The sequence below is a fragment of the Syngnathus acus genome, chromosome 2, assembly GCF_901709675.1.
Source record: "Syngnathus acus chromosome 2, fSynAcu1.2, whole genome shotgun sequence".
Lineage (NCBI taxonomy): Eukaryota > Metazoa > Chordata > Actinopteri > Syngnathiformes > Syngnathidae > Syngnathus > Syngnathus acus.
The window spans coordinates 13,115,053-13,139,885 of NC_051088.1; the positions used below are offsets into that span (position 1 = coordinate 13,115,053).

Below are 24,833 nucleotides of genomic sequence, written 5' to 3' on the forward strand. Positions count from 1 at the left end.
GCCCAAATTTCCTCCATTACATTAATAAAAAATAGCTTCTGCTTCAAATGGGAATTTTCCTCCTGAAGAGTACATTTATACTGATGAATAGGTGTAACCAACATGAAAGAGAAGCTGTCTGTGTGTGGCCACACAAACGACAGTTAAACTGGCAAATCAATCAGACTTATTGCACTACCATTGGCCATATAGCCAATGCAACCATTTGGGCTGCCCTAAAGAAGCAACTGGTGTACTAAATAACAGCCATCAAGTAAACAACAGCTGTGGAAGATGGACACATTTTGAAGGCTGTGAAGACAAAGGCCCTAAAACAACTGTTAGAAAAGATTGTGAACATGACCAAAAGGACAGATGGTACACTTGAAGGTGCAAATCACTATTCAGCAAAAAAAAAAAAAAACAACCTTACCGGAAGGACTAAAGCCATCAAAAGAGACAACAAGTGAAAAAAGGTTGTTGTAGAAGCATCACAAGCAAAAATGTTTGGTTATTATAATGGCTCACAGTTTTGATGCAAATGACACCTAAAAGTCTTCATTTTAAAAAACAAATAATGACATCAGACAGCAGGAGAGTATTGCTCCAGTAGGTCCCCTACCCCGCATTCTTCTTCCATATAATCTTTTCCATCCAAAATGCCACTGGTTGTCACACAATTGGAGGCAGATGTATGACGTCGGTCGACTGAGTTCTACAGACTCGCACAATTATTGTTAATAAGACCTAAGGAGCTCTGGAGCTGGCTAATCCCTGGGGAAGCCGTTTTTGTTGTGAAATATAACCAGCCGCCACCCGTTAGAAAGCAGACTTTCGAAAGGAAAGAAAATAAAAAGATCAACATATGTTGCACCTCACCGGTTGATCACAACGATGACATAACACCTATGATCTAAGGCCACCCGCAGCAACACGTATGTTGCAAGACACTTAGTGAATGATGTCACATAAAATTCAAACTGCTTTCTTCCGAATAGCATGTTTAAAATGAAAGTCTGTATCGTTAAAATCCAATGACTGCAGGAAACATGAATTAATATTGAAGGGATGTCATTGTGCTGCAGGTAGTAACCAAACCAATTGACCTCCCGCAGTAGTCGACCTCCCCGTTCGAGCTGGCGAAAGAAGTGTTGTCGTGGCTCTCAGCCCATGAGATAACATCATCTGACACATTCTGATTTGGGCGACGTAATTTCACCCCACGCTGTTGTAATTTGTCATCCATGCATGCTTGAATGGTGACTTGCGCCACTTCTAATTGAGTAACAATCTGTTCCTGCTTTGTATATTGAATTAAAATTGCAAAATGGCTTCTGACAATAGCAAAGCTTTCAAAGTCTGCAGGGTTTTTGCTAAAGTTGATGTCAGTTGTCATGACATCATTGACCACCTGCCCCCCTCTCTCCCTCACTACCCATCCTCCACCAGTCCTGTGGCAGGCGTGGTGGTTGTTATCTGTTCATTGTTAACGATACACTTTTATATCCAGAGCTTTTTGTCTTTTGTTTGAACAGGTGAATCGCTTCTTGCTGAAATTGCCACATTAGTTTGTATGAGGTCATCCAAAGTGACACCTAATTAGTTACCTGATCGCTCCATGCTTACCTCAACAAATGACTGTATTTACAAATTATGTAACATACAGCTTTGCCCTCGGGGTGTCCCTGGACTCATTGTGGGAGATGTGGGGGAGGAGAATGCTAATATACTAGCTTTCATCTCAGATGGACAATGACTCCGAGTCCCAACCAATGGAAGACACCAACAACGCACTTGGTAGCTCATTCAGACACAGACGGCTGCATTCATACGTTGACAATTGCAGAAAAATAGACTTCATAACTGTCTTGTAGTTGGCCTGGGTTGCAATGAAATTATACTATTGTTAGTCAGTAGGACAAAATTCCCATCAGTTGCATCTCAACGTTTTTTGTTTCGGTCAACCAATGGATTAAGTGATGGCTTTACATAGACTTTTAACACCAAATTAACATTACAATGTAACACTTTCACTTCCTTTCATTTGTATTACAGTCGGATTTTGAACATATTACATCTTTCCTGGATTGTAATGTACATTTAGTTGTAAACTTCCAAAACTACAAGCTATTAAATTTCTGGCAGAGATTGATTGCGCGGTTAGATATTGATTACGTATTTAGTGTCATGGCATAGTGTGGCTATTTGTGTACACTAAGTCAAGTAAGGCATGCAGCCAAGTAAATAACTTTGATGGTAGAATGGTGCTGTTCATGCATGCCAGATGAGGATGCACTTGGGAATCAGTCTTTTCTGAATGACATCATCCAGCAAGATATTCATGAATGGAATATACACATGGCAACACTTAAAGATTATTGTAGTTCAAGGATCAATTGTTGTCATCACAAAGTGACAGATGTTTGCTCAACAGGCAGTTTTCACTTAAAATGGACAATAGCGGAGCCTCTATCTAAAGTAATGATGTCATTTTTTTTTTTAAACCTCAGACATTCTGTCATTCTATCCTTACCTCACTTATTGTGTTTTGCATCAATGAATTGTGAAGCTCAAATCCAGCTGCCTTGTAAAACTAAATTACACTCGTTCTGAATTTTATTTCTTCATTGTCATCATGGCGCTGTGGAGGATTTGATTCCTTTTAAGATAAGCATGCATAGTGTCGACATGTCTTAATTGTATGTGTAGACGGTTCCAATCATTTTATAATAATTATGCAAACGATTGGAACTCTAATCTTGATGGTGATTGGCTGTTTTGCTCATCCTAAACTGACTCATAGAAAGTCTTAAATCACAGTTGGCAAAGTCAAGTGATGTGAAACACATCCACAGTGTATGCGCTAATTAAAGCGTGCATCTCTCTTAAAAAGAGAAAACCACAAAGAGGGAGGTGCACAACTGCACTGACTTCAAAGTGGATGAGCGCACAGTACACCAAATTCAGGATGGCTAATTAGAATTTGGCAACACATTAGGGTTTCATCTGAGGCCTACTCTAAATGTCAGAGAATATGATGCCTGGCCAACATTGAATCCAACATTGTTGGAAATACATACCTTGCATTATATATAAAAGTAATTAATTGCTCAATAGTGAGTGGTAAACAGCTGGTGGAATTTATTGAACAGACAGGAAGACTCTTAGTTGGGTTCTTCAGCGTCTAGAAACTGAGCTTGGTTGGACAATGTAAACCTAGTCAACATTCTTGACTTGTGTGTGATGTGGATGTTTATTAAAAACTTTACCGTTTCATTTTTAAAGTTAAGCACACTGGTGAAAATAATTTAAAAAAGTTGGGCAAACTCAAAGTTTCGGGGAAATTCAACAACATATTCAACAAAATATTCAAATTTTTGCTCATGTGAATTACACCCCCCCAACTCCACACACCCAAAAGTTGTGTTTTTACATTATGTGTGCCTCCCCCTTGTGGGGCCTTGCCATGTTGCTCAGTCGTTATTTTCTGAGATGACAGGGCAATTACAAAATGGTCAGATACTTGTACCTTTTTGTATTGGTATTAAATCAACAAACTGGATAGATGTCATACTTAATCCAGGTCAAAGACTCTTTTTGACCAATGCATTTCATGGACTGGGATGTTTAAAACAAGTTTATTCTGCACTCTTGAGTGTTGCATGAGAGGGAATGCTGTTTGGCAACATGTGTGGTTTGTTTAAAAGATAAACAATTAATCAGATTAAATGACTTGGGTTTTAGGGTTATGTTATCAAATATTGTAAGAATGAAGTGAAAACGGAGTAACCCGAGTTATTACCACTGGTATATTGACAGATGACGAGAAGTCGAGCTCTACTGCTTAACATGTGAGTGTCACTTTAAGAAAACGCGTCATCTTTCCAGGAGCGTGACGTTTCCGGACTCCCCGCATGCTCGCAAGTCCAATAGTTGCAAATGGCGGGTTCTCGGCATGTATTAGCTTCGCTGTATATGAAATGTTTATGAGTTAACATTCGGGTTTGTACTCTTTCCGGAATATTCATAACCTTGCCCGAATAATACCGACTGAAATATTTTTAATGAGGTGACATAAGTTTGTTGCGGTTTCTATTCATTTTAGTTTTGCTACCAACAAGTCATATTAAGCGGAAATGCAGTCGGCATTAGTTTTGTTGTCCATACTTTGTGTTATTCAAAAGAATGGCTGCTTCAAGCTTAATACACCCAAAGTGCTGTTGCCCTTTGCTAGAGGTACGCGAATTAACTTCACACTGGAAACTACCGAGGGCTGCTACAGATGGTGAGTAGAGAGAAAAAGGTGGACATGCTCACAGAGGAAGTGTCGATTTACATGCACGTGCACAGAGCATCTGTCGGTTAGAGACCGTGTGTGTGACCGAAATAGGAAACACACGCCAGCACAGCTTTCTTCGTGAACCTAAACATTCGTTATGTCACTTTTATTTATGTGTAATAACCTATATGAGCAGCTACTGCCTTCTCTCACTCAGCAAGTAACCTTGCGAAGAAGTACAGTAATTGTGACCAGTACTCCCCTCCTAGGTATGGGAAGAACTTTAGATTACTTGGGAGGGTATAAACATTAACGATGGACTGCACTGACAATTTAAAGTTTAACCAAAAGGAGGCTTACGCACACGATCAACACTATGAAAGAGAGAAAATGCTTAAATATTAACTTGCATGAATGAAAAACTTTAGTGTTAAAAGCTGGACCTACCCAGGAATGTTAACCCAACTTTGGGTTGTTTGTACAAAGAAAATTGATCGTTTTGTGCAAAACAGCCCAGGAACTTGACCAATATATCCAGTGTACTGTACTCATGCTCTTTAAGGACATCAAATCGACCAGACATAGCAAGCGTCCAGCCCGTAGATGAAGAGACAAGCCGAGGCTGTTCCAGGAGAGCAGTTCTTCAAGCTGTGTCTACGCAGCCCTCCCGATTGACCAGCACCATTCTGGCTGAAGATGTTGGTAAATATCAAGGAATTACAAATATGTTATACTGCATGTACTTCATGGAGAAAATCTACACAATCCGCATGAAATTCTTACATTGCACAACAGGGTGTTTGTCCTTCCCTCTTTACTATTGTGCAATTATTTATGCAGTTTTTGTTGACTCAGAATGTTTTATGCTGTTATGACTGCTTGATATGTGCATTGTGTGTGTTGCCCTTCTTCGTTCACAGTGACAGGGCAGGTACTTCGTTGTGATGCAATCGTCGACGTGATCTATGATGTCACCATTGTGTCCACCACCAGAGAGCTACACCTGGAGGATTCACCCCTTGCACTCGAAATTAATGCACTGGACTCTGAAGGTACCCATGAGATAAGCTTCCCGTCATTATAGCCGGCTACTGCTTGGTTAACTACTCCCTTAACCAAGCTAATTAGCACATCCAGGCTGGTGATGATGTATTTGATATATACCATTTAAATTGCTATGATTATATCGCTCACGTTGTGTATTCTTGCTGCTGTGAAGATTGACCAATTTCAATATCACTTTAGCATTAACAATTTTGGATCCCATCAGGCTGTGTCTATGACTTGGTCTCGTTTGTTTTTGTTCCCTGGTCGGTTAAAGACAAAGTCATGTAACTAAATGAGCTGCGGCTACAGTCTGATGTTTTCTGTTAAAAGCTCGAGGGCAACTGGTTGCCAGCATTTTGCCACGAAGCCCCCAAGTACCACACGAGTAACCCACTGGTGTGTTGTAAAAATAGCTCACCAGTAATGGATACATTGTACTTTCCTAGGAATGATGCCAAAGTGATCATTTGAAAATATAAACACTTGCGAAGTGAAGTGTGATATGCTGATATTAATTGTTTTTTGTAATTAGGCTCTCATGCAAAATTATTGACTTCTTCTCATACAGTAGATGAATATAATAGTAATAATAACATTATTCAAGGTAATTTGATCAGATTTGTTGTCTCAGAAGTGTATATAAAACTCCTAGCCCATTGCATAAAACAATACCCAAGAAGTAGCGCTCAGTTTCAAAACAATTGGTGACCCACGTTTTAGGTATCAGGTTTTATGTTTGATAACCTTTGGCCTCAGATTCATTATTGTTAGTAGACTGTAGAAGAATGTGGAGGAATGCCTATTGGTCTCATACAGGCTAATTCAGTTGCCATGAGTTGTCAGATGGATGTGTTCAGCATCCTTTAAGTCCAGCCAACTGTATATTGACCTGAGTAACAAATATATGCAAATATGCTAAATTCCAGGTGTTGCATGCCCTCTTGTTTAATCTTCAGTGACTTGTTTAAGCGTAAGAAGTCAATCATAACTCTTGTGCCTTTTCTCACAGGAAACACCTTCAGCACGCTTGCCGGTCTGGTGTTTGACTGGAGTTTAGTCAAAGATGGGGATGTAAAAGGATTCTCTGATTCTCATAACTCATTACGGTAGGTCTTTCCTTATATCTGCATTATTTAATAGCAATGTAATTATATTGTTTTTGATTTATTTGAGTACAGTGGTGCCTTGAGATATGAGTGCCATGATTTATGAATTTTTGCGATTCAAGTCGTCACTTCCCCAATTTTTGTTAAATGATCAGAATTTGAAACGAGTGCCGTTCAGACCCCCCACCACTAGATGGCGGAAGCATACTTCACAACATCCTGTCACCATCAATTCACATTGGTTGCCTTGCAATGGAATCAGTACGCAGCAGTGGTGCACCATAGAGCTGGTTCGATAGCCGAGTCGACCCCAAAGAAGAAAAAGGATGAACAATATATTTTGTATAATTCTGTTTTGTGTGCTCACATTGTCGGTGTTTTCAGGTTATTTTTAAGAGCAAATGTATTTTTATGCAGAGTAATGTTGAATGCAAATTTTCTAATGCAAACAAATGTATGAAAAACGCATTTTGTGTGTTTTTTTGGGGGGGCTGGAACAGATTAAATGTGTTTCCATTCATTTCAATTGGGGAAAGTTGACTTGATATACAAGTGCGGTCATGAAATTAATTAAATTCATAACTGAAGGTACCACAAGGCTACACCTGGTGGCTACTTATTTGGGTCGGACCCCAAGGTTAACAATGCCACGTCTTGTCTCTCTTCTTAAGGTTTCTCAAGTTTTCTGATTCCACATACACGCCTCCTGATTACATATCTGAAATGGAGCGTGTTGGAAAACAGGGCAATATCATTTTGGTGTCAGGCCTGAAAACAGGACACGCTAAAGTGAAGGCCAAACTACAAGAGTCACTCTATCAAGTAAGATAAAAATACTTTTCCTCCACAACTATTCAAATGTATTGCCTGAGTGTCAGACAGCCTCCAGGATTTCCTAGTGTTGGAGGACGAGAAGAATTTAAATCGTGGCCTCTATGTGACCGTAAACCTCCACTGATGTAGGGATCTAAATATAGAAAGATGGGATAATCATTCGTCCCTACCTGACTCATAATTTCATAAGTTTATGGCCGCTATATGCCAGTCATAAAATAAAAAGGTAACTTCAATTAAAGATTCCCCCTTTCCTTAGGGAAAGTTGACTTTTAAGGTGATAAACGGTGAAAATGGAGTGTTGGTGTGAGAATACCAGCCATTTTGAAAATGATGGCATTTTTCAATGACATTAATTTTTAAAGATCTAAATTAATTACATGTTTTTTTTGATTTGCCCACTTTTCTGACCTCACAAGTAGGTAGGGATGGGCATGTATTGGTGTCGGTGCCAATACCAACCAGCCTTATTTCATGCCAGTATTGGCTGCCCTTCTGTGACAATTTTAACATCATGAACTAAAAATGAGAAGAATAGAACATTGCCATTAACTTTGTGTGATTTAAGAAGAATATTTGGTCTTGAAATTATCTGTCATTGTTTTTTGAGAGAAATGTTATCCAAAGTACCAGATGTATCAGTGCTTGGTATCTGACTACTCAAGAAAGTGGCAACTTGTCAAAAAAGCAAGAAGCAACTAATCTATCAACTTTTACTGATTTGTCATAAAAATCTACGTGCATGTGACTTACAATTAACTAAGCAAATCAAATTGATATCATGTCCTCTTTAAGGCTCTCTTATGCTGTTTTTTAAACCACTGGCCTGAGGATGAGGCTGTTGCTATGTGGCTCATGATTTCCATTCTGTGCTGCAGGATGTGAATGCAGCTGAGGTGAAACTACTGATTTTAGAGAACATCTTGCTGAGCCCTGCACACAACGTCTACCTGCTGGTTGGAACGTCAATCCGATACAAAGCCCTGAAGATAAGACAGGGCTCGATAGCCGGTATGACTGTCGATGAGAGCTTGCGTTTGCACATCAGTATAAATCTAAGCTAGTATGTTTTCATTTCCCCATGTTTTTGAAGAGCTTTCAATGCCGTGTGATCAATATGAGCTGCATCTTCAGAACAGCGTGGTCGACACAAACAGTAACCCGGATGTTGCTGTCGCACGTCTGGATCAAAGAACCTCCATGGTTACCGCCGTTCAACTGGGACACATCAATGTCGTGCTCGACCATAAAAGTATCCTTCTGAAATATTCCCGCCTGTACTCTGCTGGAGGCTTAATAATGCACTGATGAGGTGCACCGGCTCATGACCCCTTCCACTGCTAATATACAGTAACAAGACAGTACAGTCTCATTAGTGTGTTTAGTCTGCTCTGATAGAATTTATTTCCTACTTGTGCTGTTATGGAAAAGTTGAAAATATTCTGGAAAGGAGCAAGCAGATGAAGCCGCTTGCACAAACCAAGAAGATGCAGCGGGAAGCGTACATGGTTGTCCAACAATAGCCATAGTATCAACATCACCACCAAATTTCCTTACAAGTATTATTTAGGTCTTCGAATGCAAGGGGTGTTTCGTCTTCCCAATAGCACTCTGTATGTGGTGGAACCTGCCTACTTAGGTTTGTTCAGTCACTCCCTTTTTGTTGCAAAGGGAAAAGTGGTTGCGAGACGTTTTTCAAACTTGTATACTTGGTTTAGGTTTTAAAATTCATCCTGGAGACAGTTGGGTTCTGGAAACGGGTCGAGACTATGATATCCTGATTGAAGTACTTGATAAATCTGGCAACAAAATCTACCTGTCTGACGTAAGTAAACCTCAGTGGGCTTATAAGTGTATTGAACGCCTCGAGGTGAAAATGTCACAATAAAAATGCTTATTATTTTAAAATAAAGCATTGTGATGATCAACCAGCCGTGTGACGTAGTTCAGCTTTCGCCAGTGATTGGCTAATTAGTGTCCGGTTGACTCCCTGCTCCGTTCACAACAGCGGGGAAATTAACGGAGGGAAAAACGAGTAATTTTAGAGTACTTAAGTTCTAGTCAAAATAAAAGCTACCACCGTTAACAACTAAAGACTCCTACTCAGTGGAAACAAAATGAAGAGGGTGTCGTTTTTTTCTTATCACACAGTGATATGAAGCAAACATATCTGTAAAGTTCAGACTTGTAGAACTATGAAACGGATTTTAGCCGTGCAATCGTTACGTAACATCGAAGCGCTCGAGTTTTTCTGTTCTTTCATATTCTCTCTGTTGCAAAGGGAGAGACAAGTTAACCGGGACTCTTCTAGATTCACTAGTGCGATCCGATCAAATGTATGTCAGGGACCTGATCAGTTTTCCATCACTGCACTGCCCTTTTTACGACATTTTTTTTTCCCCCTTCCTCACACGTTACACACGTCTGTACAGCTCACAGCTTTACTGTTACCATCATTAACAAAACATAAAGCACATCTGTTGATGTTTCTTTTCTCCTTCTTTTTGTGGCAGAACATCCGTATTGACTCAGTTTTTTCATTGGACTACTTTGACGTTTTGCAATCTTCCCTGAATGGATCTTATCATAGGGTCAAAGCTAAGAAAGATGGACTAAGTATCATTGATGCTACCTTAAGAGCTGTTGAGGATGAAGTAAGTTTGCTATGTGCTTGTTCATATTTTAAATTCAAAATGACAAATGTTTCAACCTTTTATTCTTCCATAAGAATTCCGTGGCCAGTCTGAATACTTCCTGTGCTCTCTACTTCTTTTAGAAAGGTGGGGTCCACCCACTAGCCAACCCGATACACAATGAACAGGATGTGGAAATTTATAACCCTATAGTTCTAAGTCCCAGTATTCTCACATTCCCATGGCAACCCAAGGTCGGCGTCTATCAATACACAATAAAGGTATAATTCAATAATATGAGCAAAAGTGTTTTGGGCAAACACCTTTCATGGTGTACAATTACTATTCAATGTCATGAAGAGATGTATCTTTGCTCTCAATGCTTTGGATAGGCAACCGGCGGCAGTGGAAATTTCAGCTGGTCTTCCTCCAACACAAATGTGGCCACAGTGACTGTCAAAGGCGTAATGACAACAGCCAGGGACATTGGCGTCAGCATAATTAAAGCGCAGGATATGCGCAACCCTCTCCACTTTGGGGAGATGAAGGTATGGTGGCTGCCAACATTATTGACAATCCCTTTCATTTGCAAATTTAATTCATAAATGTATTAGTATTGAAAGCAAAACTAAGTTTTAGCAGTGCACTGACACCACTGTATTCTCTGCATTGTTCCCTATAGCATTTTTAAATTTATTAATCTCCAATAATATAATGAAACATTAAAAGCGATATGATTTTTTTTGCATAAAAATGACAAACAATTAAATTTTTGGCGGGAGGCTGTCAGTTATCACTTTGATTACTTAGTGATGGAGCTTTATCAACTGAAACGTGTACTTTCTCTCATCCCGAAGTTTGACATTGATTGGGAAAAAAAAAAAAAAAAATGTAATCCTACAGGTATACGTCGTTGAACCTGTAGCAATGGACTTTGCTCCCTGCCCAGTGGAGGCTCGAGTGGGCATGATTCTAGAGCTACCGCTCCGAATATTTGGCCGACTGGAGGAAAAGTGGATGGAGCCTGTCATGTTGAGTGACTGCTCCCACTTTGACCTGCAGGTAGATGAGGAAAGCCAAGGCGTCTTTCAGCATCTTGAAGGCAAGTCTGCAAATGCATTCTGATGTGTGGCATCTGGTTCAGCGCACAAAAGATAAATTCTTCCTCTTATTGCTAGTTGCCTCACTCACAGGAGAATTGCCACCAAGTAAAGGTCATTAACTAATAGATGGTCATCCTACTTGTCAGTTTGTCAAAGGAACAGACCACTCAGGCATATTGTATTTGAGAATAAAAGTGCATGTTTGCTTGTTGTATTGTTTTTATTTGTTGGTTGTGGCAGTGAGACCAGCAATACATCGATGTGTGTGTGAGTGGTTGGTAGGACACGTAGAACTTGTTCAACATTGAAACATTTTCAAATCGGTCGTTTAAAAAACACATGTTTCTGCCTTGCAGGTCGACTGGGTCCAGGCCAAGGCCACTGCAGTGGGGTGAGAGCCAAAGCCCTGGCCCCGGGCTACACCACGCTGTCGGTCAGCTACAACCATGGCAATGTTCACCTCGGCGCAAAGATCACGATTGCAGCTTATCCTCCCCTCATCGTGAGTCCTAAAAAGTCTCAATACGAATAGCCTTGTCGACAGATTTTGTTCATCGAACGTCACAAACCTTCCTTTAAGTCATTTTGTGATTCTCTTCCTTTGGCCTCAAAAGGCCAGTTAGCCTTTGTTCTCTAAGGTGGCAAAAAAGCCGCTCTTGCACGCACCGTGGGCATTCATACACATAGCCTGCCCTTAGAATCAAGGCAGAAATGGGATGATCAGTGACTCTTCAAATGATCTCCTCTTGGATTTCTTCCAAGCTCTATGCATTTTAATTATGCATTATACGCTTGCTAGTCTGATTTATAATAGTACGCCTCTCTGCTGCATAGGAATAAGATGCGCTGGGCGATATTGAAAAAAATCTGCCATTGCGATGTAGGCCGTTTTATGTCATAACAATATACGTGGTCACGCTCCTTTCTTAGACTAATTGTCTTACTGATGTCATTTGGCAGGCTATTGACCCCGTGTCCGTGGCTGTTGTGACACTGGGTTCCTCTAAAGACATGCTGTTTGAGGGTGGGCCTCAGCCTTGGGTTCTGAAGCCCTCTAAATTCTTCTGTGACTTGAAAGCTGAGAATGAAGAAAGCGTGAGCCTGACTCTGGCTAGCCCACTCTCCCATAATTACGATCAGCACTTGGTCAGAGCAACCTGCAGGGTATTGGGAGAGCAGGTAATTTCTCCATGTTTGTTTGAATAAAATTGTAGTGATATTAGGTAGGCTTGACTTTTCCTCTTAAAAACTACACATTTTAGCTTTGTCTTTGTATGTATTGGCCGCAACACTGATGATAACGGTACTTACACAATCCATGCCGACAGAAAATTTGTTTGTACAATACTATTCTGATCCTAGAGAAGACGTGTATTATGGTGACCCCACTGTCAGCTTTGTAGTGACCCATCAAAATTTTGCAGATGCTGGAGGTGAGGGTGAGCAACAAGGCCAGTATGACCAACCCTTATCCCGCCGAAGAGCGGGCATCTGTAAAGTTTGTTTGCGCTCCTCCGTCACGCTTCACGCTGGTCCCAGTGTACGCCGTTCCACAGCTAGAACTCTCATGCCCTCTGCTCCAGCAGAACAAATACGTGGTATGCTTCTTTCTTCCTCCTCCTTGATTTAGAAAAAAAAAAAAAAAGCCTCACTATTGCAATGCTGGTATTTAGGCAAAATGATCCAACGAATGATTGTGTCTCTTGTGCTGTTTTCAAGGTACCGGTTTCAAATTACCGCAACTCAGTTTTGGAGCTTGCAGCTTTTGATGAACAAGGGCGGAAGTTTGACAACTTCAGCTCACTGAGCACAGTGTGGGAATCAAGCAAAGTGTCCCTGGCCAGTATCGAGCCTACCCTACCTATGACCCTTGAACCTTTTGAGGATGAAAACAAACAGATGAAACTACACGGTATAAGTGTCTGTTCTTAAAAATGGGTCTTTTGTTATATTTTATCAGACCTAAGCTTGGATATCTTTTCTATGGGTGAGCTTTTTGGGGAGGAAGCCTTTGCTGAATTGATTGCCTCAACTTCCATTGCTGCAGTTCTTTGATGTCTAAAATCATGGATTGCTTTGTTTTTTAATTAGCAATTCTTTGTCACCCGTAATAGGCCGGCAGATCGTCGTCGTACATCGTCAATCGGGGATTGCTGACATCACGGCGACAGCGCTGGAATATCAGCAGTCTCATATCCAAGCAGCCAATGTTCATCGACGGGTACGTGTTAAATTTGACAGTTTGTTATCATTGAACAGTCTGTTTTCTCTCCTTGCTGTGACGGTGACCTCCTTGCCCTCTTTGTCTTCCCTGAAAGACATTAAAACCCCTCTTCGGTACATATCTATTACGTATATAACTTTCAACTGTTTTTTGAAAGGGTGACACGTTTACCCCTGTGTCAGCAACATTGGAACTCCTGTTAGTTGAAGCTGTGAAGGTTCTTCCTGACACATTGACCATATTCAACCACCCAGATGTGCGGGTAAGAGATGTGTTTTTATTTTACTGATTGATAACTCTTGGGTCCATACATTTAGTATTAAGTATTGTAGTTTTTGCAAGTAACTTCATCCAAGCACATTTGACAGTTTTAGAGGGCCCTGCTTGCCTAAGACGTGTTTGACACATGTAAGGCATAAATAAATGCCGTGAACTCTGTTAAAGGGATTTTAATGTGCAATTGTGATGAGGTCTATCTGGTGTGACTCGCACAGCATGCTCAATCGACCTTGCACGTGAGCTTGAATTGTGAGATGAAAGTCTTATCCATACCAAATTTGAGATGTGTTGAAAAGTTTTACGTGTGTTTTTCCTTACAGAGTAATCTTGTCGTACAAGGGGGGTCAGGCCACTTTTTTGTCAACAGCAGCATTAAAGACATTGCAGATGTGGTGTTTCAGGACACCCAAGGAACAGTTCAGGTATGTGGGGACATCTGGATTTGTATTGGAGTCAATTAGGGAAGGGAAATAGGAAATCACAGTATGAATGCATCTGGTGGTTTAAAGGGTTCAATTTGAATTTTTCTTGTGAATTCCTTTATGTCGCCAGGTTGCCCCTATCCAGCCAGGTGTGGTGGAATTGATGATTCATGACCTTTGTTTAGCGGTCCCATCTGCAGCCAAAGCCACAGTGCGGGTTTCCGAAATCCTGGAGGTGAATATGAGAGTGGTCGACAAGGTCAGTTTCCAGTCTGATAATTCCTCATTTAATTAATGTGTTTTATACGATGGTCCTTATTACAGTGTATGTAACACATTCCATACGTGCCTTGGTGGCGCTCAATATATTTGTTCTGTATGAGTGCTCAACTTGTAATATTCATGGAGCTCCCTTCGGTTTGCCCTTCCTGTGAACCAAACTGGTGATTTCCCTAATGACCGGCCTCATTTGTCTCATTTACAGGTGGAAATTGGCAAATCAGTAAGGTGTTATGTCACAGTATTGAATGACAACAAAAAGCCTTTCCCGACCAGCTATTTCCCGTTCATGAAATTGAAAGTTAAGGCAGCGTCTTCAATTGTCGCATTAACGTAAGTGATATGACACTTGATGTGACACTGGTGTTAAAAGGTATCTTAACCTTAGTGGACACATCTTTCTGTTTCTTTTATAGACCACTCGCAGAGTCCACAGAACATGACACTGCGGTTTACGTTGCAAAAGGTCTTTCTATTGGCCAGACAACGTTGTCAGCTGTCGTAGTAGATAAAAATGGGAGAAAAATTTCATCTGCCCCTCAACAAATCGAGGTATTTTGTTTGTTCACATCATTCAAGTCATGATCACGACTTCCAACATACAAACTACACCATGTGAACTCTTTTTTTTTAATAGGTATTTCCACCATTCAAACTCATCCCTCGGAAAATGACTCTGCTGATTGGAGCAATGATGCAGGTGCGTTTGTGTCTACGCGACCGATGCTCATGCTGACAGCAGGTAGCATCAGTTGAATTTGCCAGAAGAGTTCATTTGGTCCGCCATCACTCTTCCAAAAGGGACCTTTGCCAGGCTTCTTCTTCAGAAAACAGCATTGGCCTCAATGCTCTCTTCTCTTTCGGTGCACTGTTGTGCTCATTAAAAAGCACCGTTATCTAATCAGAACTCCATCTAATTGCCCAACATTACATAGGGCAATATACCCAAGTGATGTACCACTTCAGAAAGTTCATGTAAAAGGTTCATCTAATGATTTTTGCCATTGTCGTCGTAAAATGAACGGTGATAACTCTTGGAAATGCTTCGGCCTAATTGTTACATTGCCAAAATGTATTCATTATTCTGATTTAAAATCTCCTTGTTTCTAGATCACATCTGAGGGGGGCCCTCAGCCTCAGTCCAATATTCTTTTTTCTATCTCTGATGAGGACATCGCTTCTGTTAACGGCATAGGTCACGTCAAGGGTGTGACCGTCGGTAACGTCACTGTGACAGGACTCGTCCAAGCTGTCGATGCTGAAACCGGCAAGTTGGTTGTTGTGTCAAAGGTAAATAACGTGATGGGGTGATGTAGGTGAGTTGTCACAGATGCAACTACAAATGGAACTTGTGTGTTTTTAGGATCAGGTAGAAGTTGAGGTTGTGCATTTGACTGCCATTCGAATTCGAGCACCCATTACACGTATGAAGACGGGAGCGCAGGTACGCACTGTACATTTTTAGAAAGACTGTTTCCAGTCGAACACGTTTTATTAAATGGTCGCCATGGGCCCTTGTCGCACCTTATTTCCTTCTGTAGATGCCTGTGTTTGTGATGGGTTTGACCAATAGCCAAACACCCTTCACCTTTGGCAATGCTGTGCCAGGACTTAGCTTCCACTGGTCCACTACCAAAAGGGACATCCTGGATGTCCAGTCAAGACACTCTATGGTATGCATGTGCACCACCTGTGTGCACTGTTGTTCACTATTCACTCTTTGCCATATTTGCCTTCCTATGCCCGCAGGCTAATGTGGAGCTCAACGCCGAGCACAATTTCGGCATGAGCGTGACGGGTCGAACAAGAGGGCGGACTGGGCTCAAGGTTGTCCTCAGAGTTGTCGATCCGGTTGTTGGTCAACTTGCTGGGTATCTTCCAGAGCTCAAAGATGAGATCCAAATCCAGGTACAACTCTAAAACTGGGCTCGGGTTTACATTTTACTATAAAGTGAGCTAATTGCCACAATGTACCGACCTGCCCCATCTGCTGCCTCCATCAAATTTAAACGTCAAAAGCTGCAGAGCAGTGGAATTGTTGATCTTTGGAATATTTGAAGTTCGCTTTGTGAAGCGATAAGGCTACAAATTAAATGTACTTAACTTCAGTGTGCCAGAGACTGTAACGTGTCAATCATGCCCTAATAATGGTGGTGTCACTCTTTGCTTTGATCAAGGTCTATGACAAGCTACACATGATTAATCCCCAAGTCGAGTCCGACGAGATACTCATGACTCCAAATTCAGCCCTCAAACTCCAAACGAACAGGTTAGTTCAACTTGCAGGTTTACCTTGTTCCTCAATTAAATACTGAGAAAACCCTACCTGTAAGTTGACTTGTGTTGATATGCACTAGGGATGGTGTGGGTGCACTGTCATACCAAATGATGAATTACGCTGACCAAGTTGCTATCGCGCAAGTTGATGACAAGGGCTTCCTCTTTTCTGGCCCACTCACTGGCATTTCATCACTGATGGTTACTTCACAAGAGTCCTTTGGTGTCAATCAAACTCTCATCGTCGCAGTAAAGGTCAGTTTGAAAGGCTTCCTCTGACCTTTTTAAAACATTTAAATTGTGATTTGGATTACATTCATTTTGTCATTTCACTTATGGGGCGGCACGGTGGAGCACTGGTTAACACGTCCGCCTCACAGTTCAGAGAGTGTTGGTTCGATTCCATGTTACATGATTTGTGTGTTCTCCTCGTGTCTGAGTGTGTTTTCTCTGGGCACTCTGGTGCTCTCCCGCCTCCCAAAGACATGCATGGTAGGCCGATTGAGCACTCCAAATTGCCCCTAGGTGTGAGTGCGAGTGCGGATGGTTGTTCATCTATGTGTGCCCTGCGATTGGCTGGAAACTGGTTCAGGGTGTCCCTATTGCCTGATTTTTATTTATTTATTCATTTTTTAATTTAATGTTTTACCAGGTAAGTCAATTTAGAACATTTTCTCATTTACAATGGTGACTTGGAGGCAAGGTGTGTGAAGTGACTTGCCCAACGACACAACGATATGTGACTGTGACAGAGCTAGGGTCGAACCGCCAACCCTCCGGTTACTAATCGACCCGCTCTACTGCCTGAGCCACGGCCGCCACAATGCTGATGACTGCTAGAATAGGCTTCAGCACGCCCGCGACCCCCGTGGGGACAAGCGGTACAGAAAATGGATGGATGGATTTCACTTTTGATTTATTCAATGCAATGTTTGAGCACATACCATATTTTTCTAACTATAAGCCACTGTGAGTCGCACATTTTTCATAGTTTGGATGGTCCTAGGACTAATACTCAGGTGCGCATTGCATATGGCTGTTTTTCTGGAAGTAGGGTCCAGGAGCGTGAGAGCCAAAAAATAAAACTTAATAATTTATACACTTAAACTGCTTCATTATCTCTATATATTCAGGTGAAAATTGGGGAAAAAATACCAAACTATAAACGAAACCTAATCGACAATTGATTGTTCATCATTGATTTTAGCAATTTGGTTCTTAAGTCCATGTTTATCCATGTTTATGTTCAAAGGAGCTCCAGGCCGTCAACCTCTATCCCTTGCTCTCTTGCTGTGTGGTAAACAATTGTACAAAGTCTTGTGGTGACATTGTAAGGCGGCAACACTCCCCTCCTCTTCCCTCAGGTGGTACCTGTGTCCTACGTGCGCTTCAGTACCAGTCCAGCGTTACACACGCCCACCGGGGAGAGCTTGAAAGCCCTCCCTTTGGGCATTGTCCTCACCTTCACCGTTCATTTTCACACCAGCACTGGAGAGACCCTCCACAGCGCCAACAGCCGTGTCACCTTCTCCACAAACAGGTGAGTCTTCACTCTACCTCTCGATCTGAGCAAATATCCCTGAGGAGGGGGGTGCCAAACCCACAAGCCACTCAAACATGTCTGACTGATGATGTACAACAACCTTGAATAATTTACACGATTGTTTTATGATGATTCTAATTTACATCTCCATGTGGTATTCCTGGAAGACTGGAAGCAAAATATTTACAATTGAATACCAGACCTGTGAGCACTTAAGAAATTCTGCATTATAAGAATGATCTGTGCTTTATGAACATGGCACATTAACAGTTCATGACTTCAAGTACGGTTTAGAATCATGAGGCAGGCACTCCTTGTAATTCACGACGTTAATTCACGAGGCTGTTCTCGTCAACATGGTTTCACAAGTTGTTATCCCCTCAATTAAGGAGTGAGTGAGTTAAATGAATGGGAGTGGTTGGCAGGGAAGTGTACTCATGGTGCTGACATTCACTTTTGGGGGGAAACCAATCAAAATCAGAGTCACACATGGCTGATACTGTTGTGACTGAAAAAAATAGGCTGTTATTAAATTATTTTTAAAATCTCCTAGAGGTGATTGGATTTGACTGGTATTTCAGTTGGGAGTAGCTTGTCCATAGCAGATGCTCTTTTGATGGAGGTAGAAAGCAGGACAAGTAGTGCCAACAAAAATGAAATGCTACACTCCTTGTTTATTTTTCTAATACTACTGGAGACAGCGTTTAATCAACTGCTCTGTTTGAGGCTTCCATTCAAAGATTAATCCGCTTAAGACAGTCTGAATTTTCAGGTAATAATGCAGAAAAGAAAAACCTCTGAAGGTCTACCTTTCAAATACTTTTTCTTTGCAATTAATTTTTAAATTGTTTTCTCCCTGTCTGTTAGGGATGATCTGGTGCAGGTCGGGTCTGGGCCTGATAACCACACTTTGACGGTCAGGACGGTCAACGTAGGCCTCACGCTTCTGTCTGTCCATGACAACGAAAACACTGTGATGGCGGACTACATTCCTCTTCCCGTGGAGCATGCCATCCTGCCAGGAGAGGCCCAGAGGCTGGTGGTGGGAGACGTCATTTGCTTTACTGCACAGCTGACCAGTCAAGAGGGTGAGCGTCTTAAGAGCATGTAAATGTGCCAAATCTTCGGAACAATTTGTCATTTTGTGGTGTTTTTACTCTACTTTTCTCTGCAGGAGGTCATGGTATTTGGAGCTCCTCAGCCAATGCTGTGCTCCAGGTGGATTCCAAAACCGGTGCAGCTGTGGCCAGAGACTATGGGGCAGCTACCGTGTACTACGAGATACCTGGTGTTTTAAAAACATACAGAGAGGTAACGTATGTTTTCTTAACACAGAGCTCATAGCGACAAATGTAGCTGGTATAATTTATAAATGCTAAATTACTGAGGGGTTGGTGTTTTTTTTTTTTTTGGTCCTTCGGTATAACTGATTAAGTTCTAATTATGCATATTAAACTCTTCCCTGTGACTTGTGGAGAGGAATTTGAACCCCGAAGCAGACAGCACACAAGCAGCAAATTTAAATTCTTTATTGAACAAAAGTACCCAACAGGCGGTGAATGTTAAAAGTAAATACTTTCAGTCATTTCATAAACCCCTCAATAAAATGGGATTTTATGTGCAACACACTTTTTCCTGCAAAGTCAAAACCCGCAGTACAGCTGTGTGTCCGCTCAAGTGTCTCATTAAAGCACAAACGAAAGAATGAAACTGCTGTACTGTAATGAATTAAGAAGACAGTGCCTGAGATTGGAATTCAAATTAAGGAGAAAAAATAAAATAACTTTCATTCAATAGTCAGTTGTGTTACTTTCTGCCTTAAAAGAATTGTCAACAGGAATGAGTGAGTGTACTCACGGTATGACAAAAAGGTTTGAGTTTACACTAGACAAAAACATTGTGAACCACTCCCATAGTCGGAAAGTACGTCCTGCTCCATCTAGATTATGTCACATTTGTGTGTGACGAGGAGCTCACACTTGATCAAGTAGAGAAAAGATGAATTACTTAATTTATTTTACTTTTTTTATTTTTTTCCAGATTCAGTCCACCTAATTGATCTTTATGTAACCTGCATATTTGTACAAATATTGCATCACTATCTCTTATTTTTGGAATAATTGACTAGCATGATAATTCTATTTTTCCTCTTGACTGTTAGGTTGTGGTGGAATCGGCTACAAAGACAGCCGCAATGGCGCAGGCCTTGCCAGTCAGAATTGGCAAGCAGACTGAAGTCTTACTCACAACCAGAGGACACGGAACCAACCTCATTGGTACGGGAAATACTCAACTTGTGAAATTTTGTCACTACACGTCGAAAATTACAAAACAAACCCATATGTGAACTTCCAAAGTGTTATTTGTCCACTGAATTGTTGCTTTTCATTCTTCACCCCAAAACAGAACAACATTGTTAAACGCTAATGGAACCTTGAAGGCCACTTGCTCGGGTGAATAACTAAAAATAACTGCGGTTAATTGTTGATGTAAAAACCTGCACCACATTGCTCTCCACTTTAAGCCTCATGGCCATCATATTTATTGAAGTGAAAAAAAGACTTCACCCATTCCGTGTGTTATCTTTACGTTTCAATACTGAATGTATTTAACAGCGAAGCTTATTAAATCACTCTCAAATGCTTTCGGCACAGCTTCCTCCACGTTTCCAATCTTCATCTAATTTCTTTAACTCTATTTATTGTAGCCTTAAGCTTATGCCGATGTAATGTATCCTGCAGGAACCTGCTCCTCGATCCAGACAGAAGCCATCGCGCTACTGCAGCCAGAAACTTCTGTCGCTTGCCTCCTCAGCTTTACCAGTGATGCTGTTGATTTCCCCGCAAGCAGCGTCTTCAAAACGCACACCAGTTTTGATCCCAGCATTGGTATGTCTTACCTGAATTTACATACCTGTGGGGAATGCTCCCTATTGGATCTGTAATGAGCTGGTGAATATATGTATTTATTAACCCATATTTAACCAGCTAAGTCAGCTGAGAACCAGTTCCCATTTAGAATAATTTTAAAGAAATAAAAATAAAAGTGAATCTGAGGTCTCAATGCACCCTCGGTTAAACTGCTTTTGATAGCTTTGACATGGCTCTGTGCAACAAAGTTGTCTTGAATCAAATGTGGCCTCTGTGCCTCCAAGTGAGGGGTCAGGTAAATACAGCTTTACAAGCTGTAATCAATAGCTGTGAGGCTCACGGAGTGTATCTAACAGCACCCATCAAAGATGCCAGCTTGCTATGCTGTGCTGCAGAGGCTTCTTAACGCCTGAAACCTTGTCTAATTGCAGTTGGAGTTAGTGGGAACATGTGACTGAAATATACTGTCTATGAGGATTAGAACGCCAAGCTTTTTTTATTTGGTTGTTTTTGCTCTTATGTCATTTTGCCGGCTGCTTGTCTAATTTTTTCACTTCAATGTTATGTTTCCACTTTCTCATCAGTTTGTCATTTTTAGCCTCCTGTCTATTTTTTGTCCTTGCCATAGGCTTGTACAAGTGTTTAATGAGCCTACGGCCAATGGCAGACCAGCTAACCCGAGTTCTCAGCATGTCCATGACCAACTTGCTAGTGAAGGCTGGTCTGGAGGGCAGCGCCTTCTCTGGGGAGCAGGTTAGCACCAGACTGCCGATAGAGCCCGCCCTCTACTGCGACCAGACGGAGCTGATGCTCTCCAACTTGCACCCATCTGCGGAGCTCTCAGTCTTCGGTCCAGCTGCTGCCCTCGCAGACATGGAGGTCAGGGGAAAGAACTTTTTTCATAAAAATAATGATTCCTCAGATAAAGCATTCCAATATAGTGGAATATTGTTTTGGGTCTTAGGTGGTATCCAGTTCTCCCATCATTAGTATTCAGAAGATCGAGGCACACAGCAGTCTGTCGAAGTACACCATCAGGGTTTTGGACCTGCGAGCAGCTGACTCTGCTTCCATTACCATCAGCAGTGCCTCCTCGGGTCAGAGTCTCATCATCCCGGTCACTTTGATACACGTGGCTGAGCCTGGTGCAGGCATGCAAGGTAAGTTCCCCTCTGTGGGTTAATGGGAAGTCACAATAAGGTTGTGTCTTGAAAAAGATTTAAGAGGGACTGTGTGAAAAATCTTTAGTTTAATTAAGAGCAACACTATTCATTTCAGTAATATGTAAAAAAAAGTGTCCAATTACATCAACATACATTTTTGAATACGATCATAGCCAAAACAGTTCTGCCTTGTGCTGTAATTTATAATTTGTACTTTGTTGTAGCTCCATCTAGGCCTTGGAATACATTCTGACTGGTATTTCGTCTTGTTCTCTTCAAATGCAGCTGCTGCACAATTTGTTAACAGAGAGGGGGACCGCCCACCACACGACTCTTACCACGTGATGCTGTTCACTCTGTTTGCCTTGCTCGCCGGTACATCCATCGTCATCATCGGTAGGGTGCCAGTTACTACTACTATTAAATCTCTTTCATCTTGACCTCTTTATCTTCATGGTAACACACCTTTGCAATGGATTGCACTGTCCGACAATTTAATGCCATGGTACACGTACAGTTCATCATACTTGGATATCATTTTAATGATAATGCATATCATTTTTTCCTCATTGAATTGCGCTATTTTTGATGCTCAGTCTTGATGGTGTTATGGTACTCAGCTCTTCACAAATTGTCCCATTTTGTCTTCTGCAGTCATCCACTCGGTGTTCTCACCGAAGCAGCAAACGTACCCTCCTTTCACCCTCAGGAGGCCTCCACCCGTTGCTGGTAGGACACAGTTGGAATGATGTTTCCTGTTAGAAAAACAATGAATATGCTTGCAAGAAAGAATGTGAACTGTTAAGTCATAAATCTGATTATGTGATAAATCTGATAGCATTCAGCATCATGCCCAACAATAGACTAACACACTGCTCAAGCATACCTTACTAAAAATTCCAAACTTTTTCCTCATATTATAAGTACCGTTGAATTCACTAGCACTCCTCCTGTCTGTTTTCTCAGCCCCAGATTCTTTCAACCAGTCCATACCCGGGATGGAGACAAACAGCAACTCCAGGTTGCGTCTCTTCTCTACCAACTACTGACAAAGCCTTCATCATCCCTCTCGTCCCACAGAGGGTCATGACTGAATGTACCTCAATACCCTCACAGTGAAAGCTGTTGGATGCGACTGCAAAATCGTTGCATTTTGATATTGGTACAAGACATGCAATGGAGGGCGGCTCGGAGGCGCACTGGGTAGCACGTCCGCCTCACAGTTAGGAGGGTGCCGGTTCGATTCCACCTCCGACCCTCCCTGTGTGGAGTTTGCATGTTCTCCCTGAGCCCGCGTGGGTTTCCTCCCACATCCCAAAAACATGCTTGACAGGCTGATTGGGCATTCCAAATTGCCCCTAGGTGTGGGTGCGAGTGTGGATGGTTGTTCGTCTCTGTGTGCCCTGCGATTGGCTGGCAACCGGTCCAGGGTGTCCCCCGCCTACTGCCCGATGACCGCTGGGATAGGCTCCAGCACACCCGCAAACCCTGTGGGGACATAGCGGTGCAGAAGATGGATGGATGGATGGATGGATGGATGGATGGATGGATGGATGGATGGATGGATGGATGGATGGATGGATGGATGGATGGATGGATTTGCAATGGCCTTTAAATGCTTTCGTGTGTGTGGGTGTGTTTGTGCGTGGGTGTGTGTGTGCGTGCGCATAGAACAAAGTTTCAATAGCTCACTGTCCTTGTTCTGCCATTTGCTGAGTTCTGTTATACAAGCCCACTCCATTGTTCACGAAACTCATATTGTTGCCTGACTTCTAAACATGTTTTTTTTTTTTTTTTTCCAGTAAGGTTATGCTGTGTATTGGTTGACTTTGCCCACTTATCAGTTTTCTTGTAAACTCAACAGGAGCCACATGCTTTTGTGACGAAAAAACTGACTTGAAAATACAAAGAAATGTCCTTTGTTGTTGTAGCCTAAACACATTTTACTGAAAAGCCTACTGAAAGCAATTTAAAATGTGACAAATCCTTCAAATGTGCATCATCAGTTCAGTGATATCAGTTTGAGCCATGATGCGTGCAGCTTTTGTTTAATTCATCAATGTGAAACAGTAAAAGATGTTAAGCATCTTTCTTGAGTTGAGGAGCTTCACTTAAAGAAAACAAAATGTGACAGTCTTCAGGTTTTGTTTGGACCTGCTCAAGATACTGGCATAAAAGACTGGTTTCCGTGAAAATGTCTTGATTTTGTTGGCTCAATGTTCACCGTGACGGTATTGGTTTCCTTGTGTGAATATGCCTCTTCAAATAATTGTCGTGATTTTGTTGGGAAAATGTTAACTGTGATGGTATGTTAAATTTCTGTTTCCCTCCATTGGTTTTCTTGTAAATACGCCAAATAAAAGTCATTGATTAAAATTCAGCAAAGTGTATATACGTATGTTATATACTAAAGTGTATATACTAAATGACAATTGAGACGATCCAGCAATAACACACTTTAACATTCTTAAGAATACAATTTTTTGCATTTCTGTTTTGGTTCATCAAAGTATTACCATCACATATAAAATGTTCTTTAGTATACCAAAGAATGTTGATCCTGTTTAGATTCATAACCCCCCTCCAATTTTTTTTATGACTAGCACTTCTGGCGGATAACAAGTCAAGGAACGCTATGTTTGTTCAGAAATTCAATGGCACAACGCGGATGAATTTAAAGACATCAAATGAGAATAATCCTTTATAAAAATTAAAATTGACTGACGCAAACGTGAGTTCTTCATGTTTTTATTGAAAACAACATAGTGCTGACGCCGACGACGCCGTACGACATC

At 41.5% G+C, this 24,833-nt stretch overlaps 1 protein-coding gene across 1 annotated transcript; it reads left to right on the top strand.

Moving 5' to 3' along the window:
• Nucleotides 1–3,885: 3,885 nt before the first annotated feature.
• On the top strand, nt 3,886–23,340 carry nup210 (nucleoporin 210). Its single transcript, XM_037277611.1, has 40 exons — nt 3,886–4,264; nt 4,821–4,960; nt 5,179–5,310; nt 6,315–6,411; nt 7,083–7,233; nt 8,124–8,256; nt 8,339–8,497; nt 8,816–8,884; nt 8,964–9,070; nt 9,759–9,899; nt 10,022–10,159; nt 10,271–10,426; nt 10,782–10,980; nt 11,338–11,483; nt 11,942–12,160; nt 12,406–12,579; nt 12,701–12,893; nt 13,096–13,202; nt 13,363–13,467; nt 13,805–13,906; nt 14,037–14,165; nt 14,391–14,518; nt 14,602–14,737; nt 14,823–14,885; nt 15,296–15,475; nt 15,549–15,629; nt 15,727–15,858; nt 15,935–16,093; nt 16,363–16,454; nt 16,543–16,717; nt 17,827–18,002; nt 18,873–19,093; nt 19,180–19,316; nt 20,167–20,281; nt 20,747–20,893; nt 21,504–21,754; nt 21,840–22,035; nt 22,324–22,434; nt 22,693–22,767; nt 23,005–23,340. Exons 1-40 carry the CDS (start codon nt 4,116–4,118, stop codon nt 23,085–23,087), a joined length of 5,604 nt encoding a protein of 1,867 aa, XP_037133506.1. The 5' UTR covers nt 3,886–4,115; the 3' UTR covers nt 23,088–23,340.
• Nucleotides 23,341–24,833: the final 1,493 nt, after the last annotated feature.